Consider the following 17,856-nt stretch of genomic DNA (forward strand, 5'->3'; position numbering starts at 1 on the left):
CCAAGGTCAGGTTTCCTGCCAGGGAGTTAAAAAATGAATCCAGCTGTCATGGTGTGACGTAGGTATAATCTGTCACTCTCTGTGCTGGCAGGCAGCCAGCATCTGTATCCCCAACTCACCTCTGAATTCAGCACAGGAAAAGATGAAATACAGCCCTGTGGGAAATCAGTTCCCAAGCAGCCTGGGGGAAGGGTGATACAGAAACACACTTTTGTCTTACTGTACAGCCAGAAATGACATTCACATAGCCCAAAATCAGGCACAAAAAGCAGGGTTGCTGGAGTTCAGAGGAAGAAATGAAGACACAGGCTTTAGCTGTTTGGGGTGGTGGAGGAAGCAACGCCTCTTAAAATAATTGTCTCAAAGAAAAGGTTCAGATCACAGAAATGGGGAGATGTCCAGCTTTCCAGTCATGACCACCAGCCCATAGACATGGATAACTTCTCCCTGTAGCTCCTCAGTCAAGAAATGCCATTGCTTAAGGCTTGGGGTTGTGAATAGGAAGCTTGTGCTCTGTCTCAGCCCCCACTCCAGGGAAACCATGCAGATCTGCTCCTTGCTGCTCTGAGCAAGAGCAAGTCCTGTCCCTGGAGGTCGAATCCTGGGGTGCGGATGTCCCTGCCATCATTTGGGTATGTTCCACCACTGCGAGTCTCTCTCAGAATTGTTTTGTTGCCTTCCTCCCCTCTCCCGTGGCAGAGGAATGATTCTCATCCTGTGCTTTGTCTCCCTCCTCCTGTTTCACTGCAGCATCAGCCAGCGGGTCGGTGGGGAACAGCTCCATCCCGGAGAAGGAGCGGCAGAACATCGCGGAGCGGCTCCTCAGGGTGATGTGCACCGACCTGGGGGCTCTCAGCGTGGTGAGCGGGAAGGAGTTCATCAAGCTGGCCCAGACCCTGGTGGATAGCGGAGCTCGTTATGGTGCCTTCTCTGTCACCGAGATCCTCGGCAACTTCAACACTCTGGCCCTGAAGCATTTGCCACGGATGTACAACCAGGTGAAGGTGAAAGTCACCTGCGCCCTGGGCAGCAACGCCTGCCTGGGCATCGGCGTCACCTGCCACTCCCAGAGCGTCGGCCCCGATTCCTGCTACATCCTGACAGCTTACCAGGTGGAGGGCAACCACATCAAGAGCTACGTCCTGGGAATTAAGGGCGTAGACATTCGGGATAACGGTGACTTCATCCACCACTGGGTGCAGAACGTGCTCTCGGAGTTCGTGATGTCGGAGATCAGGACGGTTTACGTCACGGACTGCAAAGTCAACTCCTCGGCCTTCTCCAAGGCGGGGATGTGCCTGCGGTGTTCAGCCTGTGCCTTGAACTCGGTGGTGCAGAGCGTGCTGAACAAGCGAACGCTGCAGGCTCGCAATATGCACGAGGTGATCGAGCTCCTGAATGTCTGTGAAGATCTGGCAGGCTCCACGGGCCTCTCGAAGGAGACTTTCGGCTCCCTGGAAGAGACCTCTCCCCCTCCCTGCTGGAACTCGGTCACCGACTCCCTCCTGCTCGTCCACGAGCGCTACGAGCAGATCTGCGAGTTCTACAGCAGGGCCAAGAAGATGAACCTCATCCAAAACCTGAACAAACACCTGCTCAGCAACCTGGCAGCCATTTTGGCTCCGGTGAAGCAGGCGGTGATCGAGCTGAGCAACGAGAGCCGGCCCACCCTGCAGCTGGTACTGCCCACCTACGTCAAACTGGAGAAACTCTTCACTTCCAAAGCCAACGATGCTGGCGTGGTCAGCAAGCTCTGCCACCTCTTCCTGGAGGCGCTGAAGGAGAATTTCAAAGTCCACTCGGCACACAAGGTAGCCATGATCTTAGACCCTCAGCAGAAGCTGCGGCCCGTCCCGCCGTACCAGCACGAAGAGATCATCGGCAAGGTCTGTGAGTTGATCAATGAGGTGAAAGAGTCCTGGGCAGAAGAAACAGAATTTGAACCTTCAACCAAGAAGCCTCGGGCGGCAGGGGAAGCCACAGCAGCTCAGGAAGAAGATTGGTTCGGGAAAAATGAAGTCTATGATTATTTGCAAGAACCTCTCTTCCAGGCCACCCCTGACCTGTTTCAGTACTGGTCGTGTGTTACCCAAAAGCATACAAAACTAGCCAAGCTAGCCTTTTGGCTCCTAGCAGTGCCTGCTGTTGGTGCCAGAAGTGAATGTGTAAATATGTGTGAGCAGGCTCTCTTAATCAAAAGGAGACGGCTACTCAGTCCAGAAGACATGAACAAACTCATGTTTTTGAAGTCCAACATGCTTTAAGACTGTCTTTTAATTAAAAAGAAAACTTTAAAACACTGTTCCAAACAAAGAAAAAAAGAATTTTAAGTTCTAAACACTGTGGACCTCATTATGAATGCCCCTGGAAACCAAGTGCTTTTTTATATATATATAAAAATATAAATATATATAAAATTAAGTTTGAAAGGAAAGCTGAGCACGTGAGAGAGACAGACAGCCCTCTGCCAGGCCCGTGCTCCTTTCTGTAGGTGGTGTGTGGACTTGACAGACTTTCTAATGTTTTCAAGTGGGCAGACCAATGGGAGGCTGATGTTCTAAAGTCTTCAGGCAGCTGAGATCTAAAGTGACTTGAAGTTTCTTTTGTTTCTCCTCCACCCCGCCTTTCCTCTTGTCCCCTGGGTCATCTTGCCATGGATAATCAGACTACATTGAACACACCAGTTCTGCACTGGACTTTGCTCCTTTGAATAACTGTACACCTTGAGGGCATTTGTCTGCAGCCTCCTTGACAGACAGTGCATGTTATCAGGGCAGCTGTGTTTTAGCAACACCAGTACCTTTAGAAATCAGGAAGGGAGACTTTAAGGTTGGTTTTTTTATAATTTTTTTTAACTTTTTCAGATACGTTTTTTCCAAAAAAAAAAAAAAAAAAAAAGAAGCTGCTCTTCTGTCTCCACTCCCAGTTTTGAGTTTAATATGCTAGCTAGTGATAATAAGTTTGATTTAAAACTAGGGGAAGTGGCTCATGGCAGAAAATGTCTGTAATTGCTACATTTCTTGGGATTTATTTTTTTACAGCATAACTTTGTGAATTCCCAGTGTTAATTACCTTCCCCATGAGTTTTCTACATCAGGGGTTCTCAAACTTGTTCTGGAGTAACCCATGCATGGTTAAATAACATCCTTCTGCAAACCATGGCAGTTGCTTAGATGGAAGAGCTAAAAAAACCAGGAAAAGCTAAAAAACCCAGGAAAAGCCAGCAAGTGGTGGCAGCAGAGGTGTCTGTGGGCCAGCAGCAAGCCTGCTGGAGTCTGCCCACTGCCACTGAGAACCCTTGTACCCAAACATTTTTGTAAAGCAGTTTCTCATTACCACCCTCAAAGCAACCCTCAGAAGGCCAAGGACAAACCAAGGTGTATGATTTTTCATGGGAACAAAGATCATCAATCAGTTTTGTCAAAGTGGGGTTTGAAGGAAGCTTAGACAAGTGCATGGACTCAAAGATCCTTCTGAATGTAAGTGCTCCTGAATGAGTGCAAAGAATATCTTCCCATTTTATTTGGAATGGTTTCCTCTAGTAACACGAATGTCTTTTTAATACCTACAGTGCATTACACTACTTCTTATGTTGCTGAATCATTCTGGCTAGGAAGTCCACGGGCCTTTAAACGTTCACACACACTGGCTCACCCCAAATGCAATTAGAGATCATCAGAAACATCTCAGTCACTCTGGTTTCCACCAGGCCAGTGCTCTGCTGTGTCCAGTGCCCCTAGACACAGCCTGTGGCTGCTGAACAGGATCTCTGCAGGCTCTCAAGTTTGGTGCCTCTTGCTCAGTTCCTGACTCCCGGTGCCAAACTTAAGGTTTTATCACTGGGACTTGTTGCCCAGAGGCAAATTGAAGCAAATTCTTACTTTTTGAGTCTCTCCTGCTTCCAGGTGCGTGCAGAGCCACGTCGGAGGTTTCAGGGGGTGGAGTGGCTCTGCTCCAGGCAGGAGGCTGAAGCCCTTTGGGCAGCACAGGGATGATTTCTGATTGCTGAAGATGTGGGGTGAGCCTGGAACCCTCTGCAGTGCTGCTGGGGAACAGATGTTAAACCAAGATCCCTCCTGCCCATCCCTGGTTGTAATAGAAGTTGCAGGTCCTGAGACATGAGGAGTGGCAAACCCAGTCCCTCAGGCTTTTGTTTGCAGATGCCTTGACCCTGGCAAGCACTCCCTGGCCCCTTCACTGCCACGGGCTCAGCCAGGGGCAGGGTTTGCATGAGAGAGACCTGTCCCAGGGCAGGGGTGCTGTGGGCAGCTCTTTGCACCCAGATGTCTTCTCAGCCTGGAAGCAGAACTGTTAGCTTGAGTTTGGGTTGACCTCTCAGGACTGTTACTGGCATCAGGGCAAAATCAGTTGTCTCCTAAATGTCATTTTTGCATATGGCTACCTTAAAAGACACAGTCTGCAGCCCCAGTGCCAGCACCTGCAGGGAGCTGCCAAGGCAGAGGCAGGTGGAGGTCTGATTTCTCTGGCAGTGGCTTTTGCAAATGGAGGTGTTGGTTGTGGGGCCAACTTTTCTTCTTGTTGGTTTTATTTCCTCTGGTACAAATCCTGCCTGCCAGCCAGCACTTGTGCCCAAGGCAACAGGTCTGTTTGCACTTGCAGTACAGGAGAAAACCTGTAACAAGGAATAACTGAGTCTACAAACAAAAAACCCAAGTGAGATATGTACCAACCAACTGCAAAGCACTTGTGCTGTGCTGCTGTTCCCCCTGAAAGGCACAAGGGATCCTGCAGCAAGATGTGGCTGGAGGATGAGTCCAAAGCAAGATGAGCAGCTGATGGGCAGAAGTGGGGGCAGGATTTGTAGTTCTTCCTCCAAATAGCATGTTCCATCCACCTTTTCCCTTGCTTCACTTGAGCCCCTGAGAGCTGCTCACAGCCCCTTTGATGCTCAGGTGAATGTGCAGCCCCCCTGCAGGCCTTGGAAAAGAAAGCTCCAAACTAGCAAAAGGCTTTGCTAGGGCACAGGTTGATAATTCCTGGGGGATTTTCCAGCTCGAGCTCATTGTGCTGCCTGTCTGCAAGACATAAAGAGGAGGAGGGGTTGGAATGAAGAGAGTTAGCACAGGTTGAAAGCTCTGGATCTGAGAATAAGGTAAAATTATGGATATTTTGTGCAGCCAGTTTGCACAGAGTGAGCTGGACCCTGGCTGCACAGCCAGGGCATGCAAACAGAAGACCACAATCCCCTCTTTACTCCCAGCCTGTTTCCCCTTCCCCTTCTCACTGTGTGGTTTTGGCATCAGATCTGGAGCTTTCTTGCTGTGACCTGAAGAGAGGGATTGACATGAGCCTCTGCCCATCCCAGGAACTGTCCCCTCCAGGGTGGCTTTGGTTAGAGTCCTGCTAATGATGGATGTTAAACAACATTGTTTGGCAGGTGAAGTTCTCCCAAAGATGTAAAACCTCAACTTAGCTGAAAAAGCAAAATAAAACCTAAAGCCCTGAGGTGGAGCAATCTGGAAAGCTGTTGAAAAGAGGAGCTGATGGGGCACCCTCCTCCTCCAGTGAGTCAGAGGAAGAAGCTGCAGCTTTTCATGAGACTTAAACATGGTCACAGGGTGTTCTGCTCAGAGGAGCTCTTTGTGCTGTGTCTGCTCACAAGCTGGTGTTGTCTGAGGTACTTAATCCTTCTTTCAAAGGAAAGAAGCACATCTGGAGCACACAGATTTACCCTAAATGCCAAGCTTTGGCTCCTCTTTATTCTTCCCTCTTCAAGACTTGGATTTGCATTCTAGGGAGCATAGGTCTGAATTTTGGAAGCTTTAATTTTCCAGATTACTCCAACTCAAACTTTCCTATGATTCTATTCAGTGTGGCATGGAGCAGCACTTGTGGTGTAAGGAGCATCATCTTGTGTTGGACGACTGAGGAGGAGGAACTCTCTCAATTTGGCCAGAGCTCTCTTTGAGCTGGGAGAAGTCCTCAGAACAGGGATCATGCTTTGGTAGGTCCTGTTGGGAATTTGACTTCTGCTTGCTCATTTCCTTTAGTTGCACTTGAGAAACGTGTTGGGATACAAAATGCTGTATGTGTCCTCCAGCTATTTCACTTGTTTCTGTTGCTTTGTGCCTGACCTTGCAGCTCCTCCCTCTGATCTCACAGTTTGGGAAGAGTTGTGATCTTCAGGTGGGGAGCAAGCACCAGCAGAAGAGGAGCTGTAGAAAAGAAGGGCCTTCCAGTGCTCTCTGAAGATTCTTATTACCAGAAAAGTGAGAAAGTGGGCTGGGAAGGCAGAGCTCTTCAGAACAGAAGGTTGGTTCTGTGGGAGTTGGGCAGCCAGGGAGTCAGTGGAGCACAGGGAGCAGAGATTTGTCCCCTGTGTCACTTCTCCCCATGTCTCTAGCAGTGGGCAGTGGTTGTGCTCTGGTTTGCAAGGTGGGTTTGGTGTTTTGCTCCTTGGCTTACTGTCAGGTTGGAGCAGAATTTTCTCTCTGTCAAAGCTGTATTATGTGTGTTCTAAGGAAACCAAGTTGGTTGTGTTGGAACGAGTGCAATGTGGAAAACTTCCTGTGAAAGCCAACTGTGGGCTCAGGTTTTGTCTGGTTCAGTTGTCTGTTAATTGCTGGCTAAACCAGTTTTAACTCTGAAGTAAATTGGTTTAAGCATCCGTGTGAACCACCTGCACTGGTTTAACTGTGCTTGCTGGGTGTTCTCCCCTGCTGACCAGAGAATACATCCAGAAGCAGCTCAGGGAGTCATGACCCTTACATGAATTTTGCAAACAAAGTTGTGACAGATGATCTCAAAGCTTGGGAATGACTGAAAATAGAGGAAGGCACTTCTGAAAATGGTTTGAGCTCAGAATTGTGGTCTCTGAGTTAACACAGTAGTCAGTGAGCTGTCTCAGGTCAGTTGGTTGATTTTTCTCCCAACTGCTGGCAATAACACAGAAGGTTCAGTGTGAGAAGAAGGAACTGTGTGTGTCTGGCTTGTGGGTGAGTCTGCCCAGCCCTGCCCCACCTGAGGGACCATTTCCATTCTCTGGGTCCCATTCTCTGGGTCTCTGGGCCAGGAGGTGTTGGTGCAGGGGGTGACTGAGATACCATGTCTGGGAGAATGCTGTGTGTGCAGCACCAAGCTAGTGAGAAATAAAAGACAGTAAGAGAGCAACCAACAAGGTCTGGAAAGGCAAGGGATTGTACAGCTTGGTACTGAGGAGTGACCTGGGTCTCTTTAATTGCATTTCTCTGGCTGAAGGAGGTGGAGAGGAGCTCCTGTGAGCATTCAGGGGAGCAGATGCAGCAGGGGACAAGTTGTTACTGAGAGAATAAAGAAAAGTAATGGGATAAAACTTATCAAAAAGGCAGGTTCTGGGAAATCTTCTCAGAGAGGTGAGATCTGGGGGGAGTCTGTTATGGAAAACTTTTTTGAGCCCTTTTGTTTCAAAGCAGGCTGCACAGCTCCCTGGAGCACACTCTGTAAGGCTCAGAGCTGCTTTGGACCTTGTCCAGAGCAGAGTTTGGGTGTAGAGGTGGGAAACTGCTGCCTGGGTGTTGAGTCCAGTCCTGCCCTAGAGGTCCAAGAGGGTTCACAGATCTTCTTCTGCATCCTGCCACTCACCACCCACACCAAAGCCTTCCCAACACTCCAGTTTATACATGAACCAGGTGTCCTGAAGGAGGGAGGGGACCGACTGGCAGAAGGGGCAGAGCACATAACACCAGTTGAGGAGCACCTCCTGTCAACCTCGGTGCTGCCAGGGTGAAAGAATCAGTGTGGGGGAGAATCTGAAATGTTTTGCTGCTCCTGCTGTGCATTTTCCTGGTGTGCTACAGCATCACCAGATTCCGTGGGATCTGCTGGGGATGCCCACTGGCTGATACTCAAGTTCTGTGTCACACCCTTCTGAAGATGTCACCCTGTAGCAATAAGAACTCCCCTCTCACCATGCATGGGACCTGTCCCCATGCCATGGGTTATCTGGGTTATCTGTCATCTTCCTGGGGCCTCTGGAAATGTCACTGAACAGAAAAATAATAAAAACAGAGTGAGGTAAAGCCCAGCACAGCTCCACGTGGATGCCTCAGTACTGAGGGGTAGTTTGCTAGGCCAGAAATGGTAAACCAATGAGAGTGTATTGCCCTGAAATTTAATTTTATATATTGAATGTCTGAGGTGTTTATGTTTAATTTTTGGGTTCTGTTTGGCTGGTTAGTTGGGTTTTTTTACTACTCCCATGAAAGCCCTTTGTTTTTCACCTTGACAGAGGAGTTCTGCTCACACGAGGCAGTGGTGCATCCAGCAGACACCCCTTAGGATTTAATGAGGCAGCTGAGTCTGACTTTTTTAAACTATTTTCTGATATGAGTCCCATAAATGGCTCATTGACCCCCAGCATCAACCAGTGGCAGAAAGGATTTTCTTCTCTGCCACCGTGGGAGCCTCAGGGGCAGAGGGACCCAGGGGACAGCACAGCCTTAGCAGGGGGAGCGTTGTGCAGTGGAGCTGCTGAGCACAGGCACCTCAACCCCTGCTTTTTTACAACCAAAGTTCCTTAACAAGACACTTCCAGCCTCAGCAGCCTTGAGTGCTTGTTCTCAGTCATCTGGGGGCTCTTCTGGTGGTCTCTGCACTGTTATGTGGACAGGACAGGGTGTTTTTATCCCCTTGGGCTCAGGGTGGGGAGGGGGGAATAATTTATTTGTTTTTTCTTGCTACCTGTGCAGAAGGAGCTCTCCACTCAAGGAGAGAAGCATGTTTGTGTTCTGGAAGGAGCCACAGTATTAGGAGCTGTTTTCCATGGTCCCTTTAAACTTACTGGGACTTTAATTTTTTATTTTATTTTTTTTTTAATTATTTAAAAGGAAAACTGGGAACGGATGAACTGAACCATTGTGACAGGTGCCTAGCCAAGGCTGTCAGGACAGGAGGAACACACATTGTCCAAACCCTGAGGATTCTGGTCCACCCTGTGGCTAGAAAGTGTCCTGGTGACAAACCAAACCATCAGGAAATCCTTGTTTGCAGTCACTCTGAGAAGAGAAGCTGGTCCTCCTTGGTACCTTTGGGTTTTTGCTTTTTTTTTTTTTTTTTTGAAACCTCCTGCTGGGAGCTGAGTTCTTGTTTCATCAAGCAAACAACTAATGGTCTCCTTTCCCTCCTTCCCTTCCCCTTGGTAACACGTGTGCATTTCCTTCCTTTCTGTAGATGCAGATGTTCTAGGCAATACCACAGATGCACCTGTGTGTGTCTCTACCTGCGAGTGCAAGGATCTCATGTCATCTTAAAAAAATACAAAAAAAAAAAAATATACAAAAAATATACAAAAAAATATCTTTTTTAGGCCAGAGTTTTCTACAGGTATTAATGAATATTTTTCTTAATCCTTATAAGTTTTATGTGTTTAATATTTCTTAATACCGGTAGCATTAATTTATACTTTTGTAGCAACACAATATTTTTATAAACCGCCACCGCTGGCTTTGTCTTCATAATGAGGAAAAGTGGGGGCAGCTGGCCCTGCACTGTACCATGTACTGTATTTAAAAGGTTATCTAATGTCACACTTGCTGTGTTAATAAACAAAACAAAACCTGTTTGAAGTCTCATGTATTGTTGGTGTGGATCGAATGACTCACTAGAGAGCAATATTGCACAGGGTTGAGTTGCTGATTTTCATTGTGATAGATGAGCGCTTGAGGCCAACTCAAGTTCTTCTAATTTTGGGTTTGGTTTTGTTTTTTTTTTTTTTCTTCTTCTTTTTAGGATTTTTGGTTTGTTTTTGTTTTTTTTTTTACAGCTAAAGAAATTAATTGCTGTTTGAAACTTAGACTGACGTCAAATGAAAAGGATTATTAAAGAGAAAAAAAAAAAAAACAAAAAAACCAAGGTGTTTAAATGTTGCTGTTTTTACAAGTCTGTTGCTGTCTGAATGGAAATATTCCACAGGAGAGGAGGAATAGTTCCACTTAGCTTCCAAACCAGCCAAGCACTCCAGGCCAGGGCTCGGCTATTTGGAGAGATACCTTAGAGACATGTTTCTGCAACATTCTTTTCAGAGTTGATGCCAAGGCAGAAGACAAACTGTAACTGTAAGAAAGCATCCGTTGCTTGAGGATTTTCATGTCAGTGTTGTATTTATGGTTTTACAATAAAACGACGTTTAGGAAAAAAAACCAAGTCTCTGGGGTTTTCTATTTTTCAAGCACCTGAAGGGGACATCACCCGGTGCCCGTGCTTTGTGAAGAGGGAGAAAATCCATTAAAGTCACCAAATTCCCCACAGCCACCTCTCTGATGGATCCCAGCAGCTGTGAAATGCCATCCACGTGCTGCTCCCTGCACCCACAGCTCCCTGAAGCATTTTCTGGAGCATCCTTGTGTCTCACCCCTGTTTGCTAGCTCAGAGAACCTGCACCTCTCCCCACTGAGCTGAGCAGAGGTACCAGAAGGTGAATCAGGTCCAGGTGGGGGCTGTTGGTTTATTGTGATGCAGCTTTTGTCTTCTCACCACCAGGACACTTTCAGCTCAAAGATTTCCACCTGGATCAGCAGATCCACCCCTGAGCTTGCCCAGGAGCAAAGAGGCATTTGGGGTCTGAGAGGCACTGAGCAAGCTCAGCCCTTCCCACCCCAGGTGTTTGTAATGGTGACCCAGACATAAAAGGGCAGAGAAACCTCTGCCTGGAGGCCTCATCAACCTTGATGGGCTTCCCCGGGTCTCAGAGGGCTCTGTCCCCAGGTTCCCCTGGTGAGCAGGGATGCTGATGCTGTCTGGAGCCCTCAGCCCCATCTCCAAGTGAAGCAGAAAGGAGCAGGGAATCATCTCAGTGCAGAGAGCTGGGCTTGGAGGGGCAGGAGACCAGACCTGCCCCTAGAAAATCCAAGGTATGTTGTCCACTGCTCTTCAAGTCTCTTTTTCTTTGACCTTTTATCCTTTTCTATGAAAGCGAAAAATAACTCTGCTTGAGAATTAGGAAATTTGCAGTGAATTCATTCCCTGGCCTTTTGGGGACTCAAGAGCTTCCTGGTGGCTCCGAGCAGCCTCCCCTGGGGTGTCCATCCCCTCCCTGCCCATGGTCCAGGACCCCATTCCAGCTCAGCCTCCTGCTCTTCCCACTGGAGAACTGGAACTGTTCCACCACAGGAACTGGGAATGCTCCCACCCTTGGTTCTCTGAAGCAGGGCAGGTGCTGCTGGGGCTTCTGGTTTCTTTATTTACTGCTCCATATTTATTGTTTGTTTGAGTACAAACTCTTTGTAAGGTTATTTTAACATCTGATTTCTCTGCTGGTTGCTAACTGTGCCACAAAGAACTGAGATAGAATCAGCATTCACTTTGTGGTAACTCCCTGCTTACACCAAGATCTCGTCCTTGTCAGAGTTTTTGTATCTTCAGTTGTTTTGCTCTTGTTCTGAATTTGCACCCCAGGAACAGGCTGAATGCCTTCAGAAAGGTGCTAGAATGAAGTAATGATGGTTACCAGGCAAGCTGAGCATTTCAGCATTTTTTTTCTCTGTTTTTTATGAATAGAAACATTCTGCTCACTGGCAATTATATAAAAATCTCCCAGGGGACTGCTCATTTTGAAGACTTCTGCTGCTGCCTCCCATCACTGCCCAGAGTAGCCTCTCCTGTGGCTGCCCCAGATTCCTCCAGGGACCAGGGCCACCATCCCTTTCCTGAGGTGCCACAGAGCACTTCCCCTTTTCCAGACTCATTTCCAGTGAGAGGAGCTGGAGACAAAACCCATTTTGTTCTCCATGGCACATTTGTCAGCGTGGGCTGGTGACTGGGAGGCTGAACAGCAGAATAACAGCACGTTGCCATTTTGGTGCTGGATGAGTTGAAAAGCCTCCTGCCACCAAGTGCAGTGATTCTTAGAGAATCTTTTGGTTTAATTACATCAGCTGTAAGTCAAAGCAAATTAACAGATTCCCTCCAACTACAGAGAACAGCTGCTCTTTGCTGGAGAAGCCCACAGAGGGAACATATGCTGAGTGCTTGGTGAGTGGCACAGGGAGGTGACCACAGCTCTGAGCTCTGCCAGCAGCAGTGGTGGCACTGGGCACAGGCAGGGCCCAGTTAACTGGGAGGAGATGTCCCTGCCTGGGTTAACTGGGAGGAGATGTCCTCGGGTGGTTTAAGTAGGAGAAGATGTCTCAGAAGTGAATTATCAGAGAGAACCCAGGAGCTGATGTTGCCCACCAAGAGCCAGGGCTCCCTACCTGGAGGGGTGCTGACCAAATGCTCCATCCCCCTCTCCTTGGTGGCTCCATCCCCCTCTCCTTGGTGGCAATTTCCTCCTTTTTTGGGCATCCCCACCTTGGACTTAGCAGCCCCTCCACCCCACAGGACTGCCAGGTCTGGGCCCTTGCAAAATCCAACACTGGGAAGGAATGAAAGGATTCAAAGTGGCAGCTCCAAGGCTGATGTTGGCACTAAGAGTCACCTCCTCCTGACTGTGGCTCAGAGATCTTCATCTTCATCATCTTCATCTTCCTGGGTGATATCCCCATGGCACAGACTCTCTGGTGGCCCTTGCCAGCTTTCAGGTTGCTGAAGAAGGAGAACAACATCTGAGGGTGACAGAGGAGTTTGTTTAAACCAGTTTTATTTCAGTTGGGTGCTTTGTGTAAATCTTGAGGGCAGGAGCATGGCTGCTGCTCTGCAGCCTTCTTTCTGCTCTGAAAACTGCTCAAATGAGTAAATTGCTGCATCAATGGACCCTCCTCAAGTTTCCTTGAGTTATAAGAAGTTTTGGCTATAGATGTGCAGAGGTTAAAAGCCATCTGTGCCTCTGGACTTCAAGTCATCCTCTGTATCAGGTTTTGCCTTAGGACCAGATCTGTGCTCTTTCCAGTGACATGAAGCTTGGCATTTGTTTTTACCCAGCTCTCAGACAATGCAGCTTCTGCTGGGTTGGAAGGCTTTTCCCTTCTTTGCTTTTTTCAAATTTTTTTCTAATTTGCTGAGCAGCACAGAGGAGAGTTCTGCTGTATTGCTCAGCCTTGTTCTGTCGTGTGGGAGGTGAAATAATAGAAGTTCTCTTTCTCTTCCTGTCAGTGAAGATCAGAGGGGGCAGGAGGAAACCTTTGCTGTGGCTTCTGATTGAGAAAATCTGGTGCTTTGGGTGGGATGCATCTCCTTGCATTTTGAAGAGGGTTTCATCTGCCCCAGTGCAGACAGAATTAGAGTTCTGTCTGTTCTGGCTGGAAAAGATCTTTAAAATCAAGTCCAACCACCAACTCACGACTGCCCCATGTCCCTCAGCACCACATCTCCAGGGCTCTGAAACCCCTCCAGGGATGGGGACTCCACCAGAGCAAGGGCAGCTCAGAGGGAAAATAACTCAGAAGCAGAAGCCAAAGCAGAACTCCAGGTGAGGCTGTTCCCTGGTTTCAGCCATGTTTAAAATGGGTGATTTAAACTAATCAGTGCAGCAGGATCAAGAAGTTGTTCCTTGTGACCTTTAAGATGTTCTTCCTACTCAATCAATGCAAAGCACATCTCAGTGGTAGGTGTATGTGAGGAGTTTTCCTGGATTGGGACCAACCGTTGCCTTCAAGCCTTAAAAGGAGAAAGAAAATTGCCATTGAGAGCCTGTTCAGTGATGCCAACGTGACAGATCTGAACAGTGATGTGCTGTGAGCTACCAAGGCAGAGCACAGAATCATTTCTGAAACCCCACAGCTCCCCAGAGCCACCCAGGAGGGTGCAATGGGAAGACTCAGAGTGAAAAGTCTTTATTTTTATTTTTTATTATTTTATTATTTATATCCTTGCTGACCCCAGGAGTTGGCTGTGGGACTGTGGAAGGTGGGAGGTGGTTGTTAAATGGCCTCAAGCCCCAGCTGTCACCTAGCCCAGGGATGGGCCCTGCAGCACTGTGCCCCAGCAGAGAGAACCCAGGAGGAAAATGTGGGTGCTGTGTGAAACAGGGGAGTGGGAACAAGGGTGAGTTGGTATGAAGACAACTTCTCCTTCATGAAGTGGCTTTTAACGAGGACACACGGGGCTCTGTCCTGTCTGCAGGTGCTTTCTGCCAGTTTGGGAGATGTTCACCTTTTCCAGCATTCAAGATATGGGTGCATGGTCCCTTTTCTTGAGGCTGCCAGCTGTGAAATGGGTGTTCAGTGCCATTGCCCCCTTTGTACCCACCCTGGTGAGGTGAGCCCCGAGGTGATCGAGGGGAGCCCAGAGGTTGTCCCCGAGGTGAGGGTGTTCAGTGGTGACCACGTAGGCTTGGATGGGCTGTCCTGAGTGTGCAAGGCAAGGAGCTGTATTCCTGCAGGAGGTTATGAGGTTGTAAAATCACCTCCCCATCTGAGGGGAGGTCGGGTGTGTGCTCAGCCCCTCCTGACCGGACCCAGCAACGCTGTCACCCAAGGCTGCAGACATCTCCCTCTTCAAATTGTCCTTCGGGAAGGTGGTGCTGGAGGTTTTGCTGCCTTTCCACCGGCAATGGGGTTTCTCTGGAAAGGGTTTGGTACCACGAGGTGGCACCCGGCAGCTGCCAGAGCCGCGTCCCGCCCGGGGCTGCGGGGAGGAGGCAAAAAATGAGGGGAGGGACGGGCAGAGCTGGGGCTGCAGCTGCTGATACCCAGGCTGTGGGGTCTGTAGGGTCACTGCCGGGTGTTAGGTGACACCCCAGAGGGGTGAGGGCTGTGCAGGGTCCCCTCACACCCCCGGTGTCACAGGCAGTGGCACCCAGCAGAGCTGGGCGGTGTCCCCGTGTCCCCAAGGGGTTTGGCAACCTGCAGGGATCCCTGGAATCCCAACTACCAGGGATTTCTTCTGAACCATCAGCGTTTGCTTCTCCCTTTACCTGACCTGCTCCCCTGACTTATTCTGCCCACAGGAGGAATTGCAGCATCCTCAGGCACCAGGACACTACACACACACCTGTCCCATCCTCTTGTCCATCTCCCCAGCATCCAGAAGGCACCAGACATAAGGAGCAGGATCACACCATGAACATACTGATTAGTGTTAAGTTCTGGCTGAGGATGGTGCCATGCTATGCCAGGAGGCAGCAAGAGAAAAAGAAAAGACCTTTGCTTGCTACAGAGCCCTCTCAAGGACCAGTTTGTGGCTGCCATTGGACCTGCCAGATCCACAGCTTCCACCCCAGGAAAACCCTGCAAGCACCCTTGGCCTTCAGACGATCAGAGAAGCTGAGGACACAGCAGGAGTGGCAGTCGTGCAGTGCCAACATCTCTGCTGGCTGAGCCTGACTCTGGGAGGTTGTGATCTGGGCTGGTCCTGGTGCCAGGACAAGACAGCCCATGGGAGGGAAGCAGACACTGCCCAGGCCTCTGTGATGGCTTTGGGAACAGGAATCTGGAGACAAGAAATGAATGGAGGCACAGAGGGAAGAGCCTGGTTCCCAAGTATGATCATCAGAGACTCCTGGAGGGGCTCAGCAGCCTCACACTCCTTTTGGTCCTCACAGGGACCTCCAGATAATGAGGAGGAAAGACCTTTCTCACTCCAAGGTGAGCAAGACAGATGCCAGATAAAAATCCAAAGCCCACCTTTCCCCATCAGCTTCTCTGCTAAGTGCTTTGCAGTGGCCAGGTCTGGCCTTTATTATTCCTCTGCCAGCACACCCACGGGGGTCTGGGTCTCTCTAACCCACTTCAAAATATTTTCTCCCCAAACAACCTGCTGTGAATGTCCCTGGGAGGCAGAGGAATCCAGTGTGGGTATGGACACAGCACTCTTTACTCCTTTGTCCCTTCAAGACAGCACTTGGCCCCCTCAAAGTGGACAAAGCCCCATCAGATGAGGTCCTCAAACCTCTTGTCTCTATCTTTGGAGGAGGAGGAATGACAGTGACACTGAAAAGAGCTAAACTGTGTCTGCAAGGCTGTGGTGAGAGCACAGCAGGGTCGGTGTGGAGCTCCACACAAAGCTCTGCAAGGCTCCCTGAACGTGCCATCACCTCCATGGGTTTCATTGCTTCCCCAAGGAATCCTCTGGAGCTTCTCTGGGAGGGTCTGATGGCTGGAAGGCTGCTGGGTGACACACAAGCCCCTCTGGCATTACACAACAGCCATTTTGCTTCCGCAGCTTCTTCCGAGTGCGTGTGGGCAACGTGGGACACAGGCAAAATGGTTTCCATGGCAACTTGCACTTCAGAGATGCCAGCCAGAAGATTTGCGTTGGGGGGGAGGTAAAAAAATTCTGCTTCAACTCACGTTGCAAGCGAGCATGGAGGTGGGCTGGCTGTGGCACTAGCCTAGAAATGGCTGATGTAAAAATACCTCTGGTGCTTTTTCCTCTGCAGTGCTCAGCCTGCTTTCCTCTTGGCTGGAACACCATGGGCTGGCTGATAGCATTTGTCCCATCCAGTCACCAAGCAGCACCCTGTCGCTCTCTGCAGCCCCTTTGTTCTATCCAAAAAAGGCCAAAGTGGCAGCTCTGAGGAGCTCTGTGATCTTCCGGCCACACTCTGGCCCTGGAATGTGAGAGATGTGGGCCAGGAGTGACACTCAGAGCCTTCCAGCCATGGAGCTGGACTGTCCTCCAGGTGTTGGCCACTCGTTGCTGTGGCTCCAGTTCCTTTGGAGAGGTTAATGGTGGCTGGGAGACAGATGGATAAAGAGAATCCCTCAGCAGACAAATAAGGTCGTATCCCAGAGTCATGTGGTGAATTTAAGGGAGGGAAATGGCTGCTTGCCCTGTGAGCTAACGTCTGGAACATTGGTGGTTCTGTCTGCAGGGACAGAGGGAAGCCAAGGGACCAGGCAGTGGCTGCTTCTTATCCCTGACCAAGAGGTGAGTTGGTCCAAGAAGGATTCTCCAGCATCAACCCCCTGATGGTGTTTGTGTCATGGGCAACTCTTTCTCACCCAGGGCTGGGGAATTGTGTTGTTCAGAGACCATGGAATCCCAGACTGCTTTGGGTTGAAAGGGACCTTAAAGCTCATCCTGTTCCAGCCCCCTGCCATGGGCAGGAACACCTCCCACCAGACCAGGCTGCTCCAACCTGGCCTCCAACACTGCCAGGGATGGGGCATTTGGAGAACATCCCCTGAAGGCCCTGGTTTACCCCCATTCTGGTGTGATTATGGAGAAAACCCTGGTTTACCAAGTTTCTGGTGTGATTATGCCTCCCAAAGTGAGAGCAATGCCCAGACCCCAAGAGGACACTCCGGGTGCAAAGAGGATGGAGTGGAACCCCAGGAGATGCACCCCACTGCAGGCAGGGGCTCAGCACCCAGGTGAGCTCTGCACCCCCTGTACCAGTGACAATTCAGAGAGGTTCCAGAGCCCCCTCCCAGCCTTCCCACGGGGTCTGGCAGCACAAACCCAGGGAGAAGAGGGGGAAGGTGTGTGTGTATAGCCCACCCCCCCGCACTCAGCTCACGGGGCAGGGCAGAACCAGGGGCTGTGGGGAGGTTTGGGGCAGGCCAGGGGGTCGGGGCCGATCGGGGAGTGGGCAGTGGGTCTGGGACTCTCCGGGGTCGCGGGTGTGCCAGGATGGGGCACAGAGATCCGTGGGGGTATCGGAGCCTGGGGAGGAAAAAAGGAAGGGGAATCCCGTGCAGGGCAGGGGTCCCAGGGAGAGGAGGGGATTCGGGAATGGGAGCTGGGGCAGGAAATTCGGGGAGGGGGTTCCCTGGAGGGGCAGGAGTCCGGGGAGGGGTGTGCGGGGCGGGCGTTCTGGGAGGTTCGGGGGTCCAAGCCGCAGAGTTCGGGGAGGGGGTTTCCTCTGGCGGGACGGGAGTCCGGGACAGGGCTCTGTTCCTGAGGGAGGGGGGTCCGGGACAGGAATGCGAGCCGTAGCGGGAGGCTGGGGCGGGAGGTTCGGAGCGGAGAGGCGGTCCGGGGCGGGGGTCCGGGTCTGGGGTCCGGTGCGGGGCGGGGCTGCGGGGCGGGCGGGGGGCG

The 17,856-nt window shown here is 50.3% G+C and overlaps 1 protein-coding gene across 17 annotated transcripts in view; it reads left to right on the plus strand.

Moving 5' to 3' along the window:
* The window catches only part of ZNF618 (zinc finger protein 618), a 125,848-nt gene extending 115,712 nt beyond the window's left edge, over positions 1–10,136 (plus strand). For all 17 annotated transcript variants that reach the window (XM_071766378.1, XM_071766376.1, XM_071766386.1 and 14 more), the window contains one exon: positions 751–10,136. In XM_071766378.1, the coding sequence (XP_071622479.1) occupies positions 751–2,264 (1,514 nt within the window). In that variant the 3' untranslated portion in view covers positions 2,265–10,136. The remainder of the gene's footprint in view (positions 1–750) is intronic.
* Positions 10,137–17,856: the final 7,720 nt, after the last annotated feature.

This window comes from Heliangelus exortis, chromosome 22 (assembly GCF_036169615.1).
Source record: "Heliangelus exortis chromosome 22, bHelExo1.hap1, whole genome shotgun sequence".
NCBI classification, from domain to species: domain Eukaryota; kingdom Metazoa; phylum Chordata; class Aves; order Apodiformes; family Trochilidae; genus Heliangelus; species Heliangelus exortis.